Source organism: Falco peregrinus, chromosome 9, assembly GCF_023634155.1.
Source record: "Falco peregrinus isolate bFalPer1 chromosome 9, bFalPer1.pri, whole genome shotgun sequence".
In the NCBI taxonomy this organism is placed as follows: domain Eukaryota; kingdom Metazoa; phylum Chordata; class Aves; order Falconiformes; family Falconidae; genus Falco; species Falco peregrinus.
This window is the reverse complement of record NC_073729.1, coordinates 14,757,778-14,766,590: the sequence shown is the minus strand read 5'-3', so window position 1 is coordinate 14,766,590 and position 8,813 is coordinate 14,757,778. Positions and strand designations below refer to the sequence as shown.

The 8,813-nt window shown below is 36.3% G+C and overlaps 1 protein-coding gene across 2 annotated transcripts in view; it reads right to left on the bottom strand.

Annotated features, from left to right (window-relative positions):
• Positions 1–3,825: 3,825 nt before the first annotated feature.
• KIF18A (kinesin family member 18A) overlaps positions 3,826–8,813 on the bottom strand; it is a 42,332-nt gene continuing 37,344 nt past the window's right edge. For both annotated transcript variants that reach the window (XM_005235658.4, XM_027784151.2), the window contains exons 16-17: positions 6,914–7,023; positions 3,826–4,820 (exon numbers count right to left, since the gene is read on the bottom strand). In XM_005235658.4, the coding sequence (XP_005235715.2) occupies positions 4,753–4,820; positions 6,914–7,023 (178 nt within the window). In that variant the 3' untranslated portion in view covers positions 3,826–4,752. The remainder of the gene's footprint in view (positions 4,821–6,913; positions 7,024–8,813) is intronic.

Here is an 8,813-nt window from a genome sequence, read left to right as displayed (position 1 = left end):
GGCCTTCTAATAACCCAGTCAAGTTCTCATGCTTTGCCAGTTTGGCAGAACAGTGGATACGATTTATTTTGGCATGTAATCTTACTCTTTCCTATAACTCCTACAAATCTAGGTGTCTCCAAATAAAAGTTTGCATGAGTCTTTGTTCACTAACAGGGTAGCAAAGCTTCTTACAATTCTACCAAAAAAAGTAAATCAATAGACATGATCATCATTCAACTTGCCTTGGCATTTGGCACAAATACACTGAAGCATAGCCATGCAGAGCTATACATAAGGTTAAAGTAGTTACTCAAAAGGAACGACTGAAATATATGGTACTTGTGTGGGATTAGTCATAAAAAACATGTTTTGCAAAAGGCTATGAAGACATAATGAGTCCAGTATGAACAGCTCAGCCTCTATAGCCTTGCTGACAACAACATTGTTCTCATTCTCGCGTGTATTTCTTTCTCCTGCATCCAACTCCATCCCCAGTAACAAATGCTCACGGCCTCCCAAGCCTATGCTTCACATAGCTCCTACAAACTCACTTTCCTGCAATGACAATAAGCAAGTAGATGAGTCACAGAACAAATTATACCCTACAGCCTTTGTCTGTTTTTCTAAGGATTTCCCAGCAGGACAAGATCTTTGACATCCTTTTCACACTTGCAACAAATTGCTTCTCAGAAAAGTCTCCTGCCCATTTGGTCATGGGAAATTTGGACCTCTTGGTAAAACTGTCTGCAGTGATCTTTTTTGAAAAGCTGATAGTAGCAAGCTGTCCTGAAAGCCTGGCCAGGGACCAGGAACCCAGCCTGTACTAACAGGGGTTCAACCAAAGCAGCACAACAGCTAGACATAAAACATGGGGAACCCTGTTGATTGCAATCAGTTTCAGATGAAAAAATAAGACATATTAGGAGATGATATAGTCCTTATGTAGACCATTCGAAAAGGAACCTTTTTTTTGCTAAAGAAAGGTTGGACAACATACACCCATGTATACACCAATGTTTTTAGGAACTGAGGGTTTCACAACTGCTTTAGTTTGATGGTATTGAAATTGCCATTGCTCTTTCCAAGTATTTTACAAGTCTATTTGAGCTATGCAAGGGCACTCATAACACCATCATGAAGACTACCATGATGAAGACAATACCATTCACATTCAACTATACACACACCAAGGGTACGATGGCAATGACATATTTTCAAGAGAGACTTGAGATCTTTAATGCAGAACATACTCAGAAATATTCTAAAGACAAACTTTTGGAAAGAATTAATGTTACAAAATACTTTCCTCCTTACCTTTCTCCAAAATATACTAGATACCACATCATGGCAATTTGTCTATCAACAGATTTTCTAAGTTTTTTTAACTCCCATAATTTAGCATGACCTTTTCAAAATACAGACATTTGTGTATAAGGGACTGCTTTCCACGATGCCGATATGCAGCACTGTACTCATTAATGGTCTATTAATTAGATAAAGCCATGAATATTAGGCTAAATTTTTGACTAAGGCTAATATTTGTTTTAAATAAACTAGGTATCTGTATTAAATAACAAAACAAAGTGAGCCAAGATCAGTACTGCTCCTGCCATGTATATGCCCAAACATACAAAACTTGTCGTATATCTCACACAGCAAGTATGATTCACTTGGTACCTATGAAGTATTAGGTGTCCAAGATGTCAGAATTTAGACTAGTTAAGGAGCACAACGTTTTCTTCAAATTAATTTATTTTGAAACTACTGTTGCTTTTCCCCCCCCCCCCCTTACCCTAAACAAGGTTAAATTCATCCAAATAATTAGAGTTCTTTACTCAGCCCACGTCATGTTATGTTGTGCAATATTCCATTACATCCCATCTGGCACGATGTGACACCGCATGGTATAACAGAGTGAAATCAATTATATGTATACTTTGGAAAAATACTATTACTTCAATTAGTTTGTAAAAGTAGGCCAACAGGTAACAAGAAATGTAGACTGGCAAGAAAGCGAAATTGAGTTATATCATACCTCCTCTCTGCTTCCCAAAACCTCTTTGCTTTCTGTCTAAGAAGAAACCAGCAATCTGACAAAAAACTTATAGGGCACTGCAAAATCCTGCATTAGCGCTGTGCGTGGAATGTGCTCTGAAGCACCTTCTGCTTATGAAGTCTGTTCATAGTATGTAACAATAAATGTACAATTAATAGAGCAGAAGAGTAATTAACAGCAATCTGAAATATGAAAATCCTGCTTCAATCTGTTATGACTTCTGGAAACGTTTAATTTATGCTAGTTACGAATGGTAAATACATACCTAGCTAACAAACTTATAATCAACATCTGGTTAGCAGATAGGAACAGGAGTCACTTCTCATCTCTGTGTGTTCAGTTTCTCAACATACTTTTTTTTTTTTTTTGGTCCCTGGAAGCGTTGCAAATCAATTCCACTCAGGGGCATGCAAAACACAATAAGAAAAGATGAGATCCCATCAGTTCTGTGTTTTGAGTATCAAAATGTTTCATACACTAGCTAGTCTAAAAACCTTTCGGAATTGCTAGGAACATTTGTGTTTAAGTCTTACATGCTATTGGAGCAATGCACATTACAACTACATCTATAAGCAAAGCCCAACATGCCTCTTGCAGATGTGAAGCAGTATGAACAAAAGCAGCTCCCTGTGCACATTTTATATTAAACGCTGGGATTCTGAAAGAAATCCCATATACCAAAAATGTATTATCTTGACAATTTTAGCTGTGCCAGGTGCCAAAATCCTAAGTTGAAATTAATTCCAAGATCTTGTTGCTTATTGTGATAGGGAAATATTAAAATGATTTGTTTCCCCTATTTCATTCTACTGAAGATACTTGTATCACCTTGCTGAGATGTGGTCAAGTCCCAAATTCTAGTTTTTAGGCTTTTGTGATGTTTAGGACTTGGTTCATACAAACCTTTTCCACGGCCAATATTTTCTCAGTCCTCATTAGGCTATCAGAGTGACCCTATGCTCACCCCAACTATATCACCTGTACTCCCTTTGGAATGCAAATAGGAGGATTTAGTTTTTCTCATCTCATTATTTTTAACCATCAATGCTTATTTCTCAGGGAATGATTCCTTCTTCTTTTTGAACTTGCCTGATGGTCAGCCTCTGCAACATTGTCTGCTCCTCTGAAAAGTGGTCCTGGAAGCTTACACAGGCAGTTACCGCTATCCCTCTTCTGAAGCCTTCTGAAAAACACCTCTTTAATGTGTCAAGAATAAACATGTCAACATTTGATAACTAGGAGGATATAACAGGGAAGAAGTTTTATATTAGTTTGTCTAAATACCAAAGACTACAACGAACAAAAATAAAACTATAAACATTTGGAATACTGAAACAATTTTAGGAACCAATTTGATAAAAGCTATCAGATCATGGAGTCCAGTTCCTTGCTGTCACAGGAAAGCTTGTGACAGAACAACAACCACCACCTCTGAAGCTCTTTTGAACCCATTACTATTGCTGAAAGCCAGAACACTCTTCTGCAGCGTACTTAGCGTTGCTTAACTGATCGGGTTGCAAGCTCTTTCTTCAGTCATTTTAAACCACTGAAGCCAGTTACTGGATTTCTCTCTCTAGTTCTCCTTAGTTTGGGGAAATTCATGTATACACTTACATTTGCACAAACCAAACACGCTAGAACCTAAGGGTCGGCAGGCTGTCAAGGCTACAATACAACTATATGTAACTACTATGTCTCTGAATATTCATAATTTATCAGTAGATACAATATGAACCACATGTACTTATAATACTTGTCAAAGTGAATGCAGACATTTTTCATAATACAAGAGGCAAAAAAGTACATTTATTTCTAGACGTTCAATTCACATTACATTGGTCATCAAGACTAAGTATTTATTCAAACTAACATAATAATCCTATTAACAACCAAATTAAAAAACCTGAAAAATAAAACAAACATTTACAACGAAGGAACAGACAAAGAATAGAAAGACTAAAAAGATTTAGATTTAGTACTTCATTAAAAACACTTTTTGTAAATATTTTCCTGCCTCCTGGTAGTACACGGGTAGAATGTATCCATGATAGCATATCTAGGAATACACTGGCATCCTAGTGCTAAGCATGAATACATTTTAACATTAACATGTTTGACTTTCTTCCAAATGAAAAACAATTTTAACATTAGGACATTTCAGTGAAAATAATTTAGCAGTTCAAAACAAATTTTCTAACTTCTGTACCACAATGTTCTCAGAGAAGTAAGACTGATTGTAGGTAAGCAATTTAGAGTAGCACGTAGAAATTACAGCACCATTGATCCCCTTAAAGACTTGCATTGTCTGAAATATTGATCTGTTAGTCAAACACAGGGAAATATTCACAAAGATTATAGCAATAGTTACACTGTGCCCTTCTGCATTCCAGAGTCCAAATGAAGTGTCTTTAACTTGTTAATATACAAAACACATTTGTAAGCTTTAACAGGAGACAAGAAGAGAACTTATCTTACAGCATTTAACAAAATCCTTTTATTTCCAAGAATGGTTCTTTCTGAACTAGTGCATTACTAAGAGACACCTTTAACACAAAACAACTCACAAGAGGGAAACTAAGATCACCGGGTTCTCATTTGCTATCCATCAATCCTGCTTGAAATATGGACAGACTAAAAGCAAAATCCTATTTTTTTTTTTTCCTTACAAACGCAAAGCAAAAGACTTCATGTTAACACCCAACGATACATTTCCTTCAGAAAGGCTTTTTCAGTAGGTTTCTTGGCACATTCTGTTCTTGCTTGCACTTCCTTGTTTTAATTCCTAGTGAAGAAAGAAATGTTATTAACAAATAGGAGACACTCATTCAATACACATAAGCACAATTTGGCCTACCTGGATCTCCTTCTCAAAGCATGTCTAAGAACTTTTGGACGTACTACTTGTCCTTACTGAAAGCTTAATTTTGATATGCAAAACCCTAATCACTCTAAGCTCAGTGATCCAGTGTGCTGATTGCCTAGAAAGTCCAATGATTAGATGCTCAATTGACATAAGATGCTATTAAAAAGGCACAGTGGTCTATATAAAAATGTAGAAATATGTTAAAATTTTATTAACACTTACTATTTTTATACAACAGTATTGAAAAATTAACACACTCACTAGAGAAAGCTTTGTCTATTTAATCGGAAAGCAGCTCTTTCCCTTAGGTATTTGGTCATATTTCATTCTTCTCCTGCAACGCATGGTTTTGAAGACACAATTTTACTTTCAGTTGAACTCTGAAGAATCAAAAATCTCTTCTGTGTTTCAGAATCATAGAATCATTTAGCTTAGAAAAGACCTTTGAGATCATCAAGTCCAGCCATTAACCCTGGACTGCCAAGTCCATCCCTAAACCACGTCCCTAAGCACCGCATCTATGCATTTTTGAAACAGCTCTGGGGATGGCGATTCCATCGCCACGCTGGGCAGCCTGTTTCAATGCTTCACCACCCTTTCTGTGATGAAATTTTTCCTAATAGCCAATCCAAACCTCCTCCGGCACAACCTGAGACCGTTTCCTCTTTCCCTGTCGCTTATTATCTGGGGTAAGAGACTGACCCCCTCTGCCTACAAGCTCCCTTCAGGTAGCATGTGGTGCCTCATTACACAGTTTCTTAATAATATCAGAGTAGTGACTGATTTTGCTAACTTCGTAACCCAGTCTTTATTAGTAGAAATTGATATTGAGGTAACTTTGTATGAACTTTGACTAACTAACCAGTAACTACTGGTTAGACTATGTTTAGCCTCAGATCTACACTTTTCAGTAAGTTTAATGTAACAGAACTTCAACGTTTCTCATGAATGGAGAATACGTATTCATATGTACTTGCTCCCTCACATCAGCTCTTACATAAACGTATGTGTGCTGTAAAACTGGCATATCGCCTGTGCCAGTGGGAAAAGCTATACGGTTGGACTATTGCATAAAAACAGCGGACTAAAACTTTAAGCCATCTTTGACTGCCTCTAAACTGCCCAAGAAGTTGCACAAAGATCATTAAGCACTTTTTTTGAACACAGAGAAAAGCAGACAAGTGCATAGAGATAAAAGGAAAAATTTTAGGTATTCCATGCATTATAACCTGCTGCAGGTGCCAGGTAACTTAGTTCCATGCACTAGGAAAAGGCAGAGGTTTTTAGAAGGTTGTGAACAAAAGACCTTTGTGCACATCTACTAAAAAATTATTTGTAACCGAATATGTTACAGTAAAGATTTATATACCTCAGAGAGAAGCCATGTAATTGTAGCAGGCTTTCACAGAGTACCACCTGACTATTATTATTAGCAAAAGAATTCCTAAATATGGCTTTAAAAGAATTTTTCCTCAGCTATTGTGTTGGCCCAAAATAGCCCCAAAGTTTAAGTAATAGATCTCTGAGAAAAAACACCTGTGAAACCAAATCAGTGCAGTGTCATATAACAACACAAAAAGTTAAAAACAGTATAGTGCCATAAAACAAAGCAAAAAGTTAAGGACAGGTATGGAAATCACTAGAGGATTTTATTTCTTGATAAACCACACTTGGCAAAGATAAAATTGGTCATAAAGTTCATCGAACTTCTCAAAAAGTACACAAATTTTTGGTGGAATTTCTGGTGGAAGACCATAACTCTTGGGAAAAGGTTTTTCCAACCAGCTTGTCGTAATAATTGAGTTTTTATTAGATACCATCTAGGTAACTGCTTAGAGATTCAGATTTTTTTGGTTATGAATAGATTTACTATTCAAACCAATAGCTTAGTACTGATCACAGCAACACACGATATTAAATTGACAAAACCTTGAATATCAACCTTAATTTTGAACCTCCTGTACAATCACAGTTAACAGTGCCGTGTCACACATCCAGGCTTTGACACTTACCTGCCATTTTGGGTACTCTTAGAGCTCTATAGCTCATCAAGACATCTTGCCGAATGCGTTTTGCGGAAACAGGGTCTTGCAGGCTGCCTAATGCAGTGTTTGATGAAGAACTGGAAAGACAGACAGAAAAGAGCTTGCTTTCAGTTAATGTTGAATGTATTTCTACATTGCAAGGGCTAAACAACTGTAACGTAGCTTAATCACTTTATTATCCAGTCCTGGTAATTCGTAATGGAATGCAAAGAATAAGCTAATTTATTTATGATGTATATATATGGATATTATTCCCCGTTTTCCTTTTTAAAAATTTACAAGAATATTTCAACAGTGGAAATAAGAACTAATGTTGTCACTTACGTTAGAACGCAAACCGATATCCTACAGTTTTTTTGGAAACTACAGAAGCCAGTTTGGTGGTCTTTGCACACAAACTGTACTAAGAAATAATCTTAATTCATGTATGAAATCCTTGAAATGACCAAGCTGTGTTTATTGAACAAACTACTTTTTTTTTATTTCTACAATATTTTTTCTATGGCCTCCAACACAGTCGGAGGAGGTGGCTTCATAGCAGAGAATACTTCTCAGCTAAGCTGCAAAAAAGCTGTTATAGCTTCAAATTCATTGAGACAAAACCTCTATACTTTATAGCCTTTTATATGATGGACTTTAGATCTACAGTGAAAGTTATAAACCTATCTGATCTCACCCTTTGACGCTTGCCTTGCTAGCTTCCCCAATTCCACTCTGTATGACAGCCTCATTAACAAGCTAATTCTATTTATGTCCCAAGTTCCTATGCTTTTTTGCATTCCCCTAACAATATTGTATTATTCTCACTTTATAGCCCCCTAACTTACACTACTGCTCCTGATAATAACTTTCTGCCTAAATGGAAATATATAGCAATCTGTAAAGACTAAGACCTGTTTTGTGCCAGTCCTATTAACACACGTTTCTTGTAAGAGGACTTATGCCAATAAGAACATAATCCTGTTTAGTAAAAGCAGCCTCTCTATTGTGGCTGACTTGTCTTTTATCCCTTGTCCTAGCCATACGACTGTTTCAAATTATATTTCTTATGTGCAGAATACGCCTGCAATTTATATTTTTATTCTAATGTTAGTAGATGAATGACTGGAGTGAACTACTTCAAACAGGAGAAGTGTGGGAGAGAAAAAGGAGAAAAAGCAAAGAGAAATGAAAGTAGGTGCTATCTGAGAAGTAAGAGCAAATAAGCAGCTTTCATTCCCTCTCTTCATCACAAACTACTAGACAAAACCATAAAGAGTTTTTGTTTACAGTGTTTGCAGTCTGAGAGAAAAGAAATAATCCCCCAAAAAGGAATAAAAGTTGTGCAATTTTCCTGTAATTTTATTCTAACCTTGAAACTGGGAAATACATGCTTGAGACATGGAAGGAAAGAGATAAAAGAGCAGAAAGTTAGTCTTTTGGGAAGAGAAAAGCACCTAAGTTTGGAAATCATTACACAATGATTACAAAAACAGTACTCCTAAAGTCTATCTTAGAACATTTACCTTAAGGTAAGATAAATCAGGCTCCAAAAGTTCCCATGCCTCTCCCTAATTAAAACTAGAAAATTAGCCCAGTTTCAGAGAGCAAGTGATTTATTTTGCCAAATTCATGATCAAGCATTTGAAAAATGGGAAGTGTGAGATGAGCTTCTTTTCTCATCCTAGAGCAATACAGTTTATTCCTCATCTTAGAAAAACAGTTTAGAAAAGTAACGAATGACAATTAGAACAGGAACATTAAATTCGATCAGGTAGATCTATGATCTAGGAAGATTTGCTATCTCAAAGATGCTAATAAACCAAAAAAATGCTTGTGTTTCTTCCATATCCTGTGATCTTTCTATAGAATTTGTTACAACAATCTT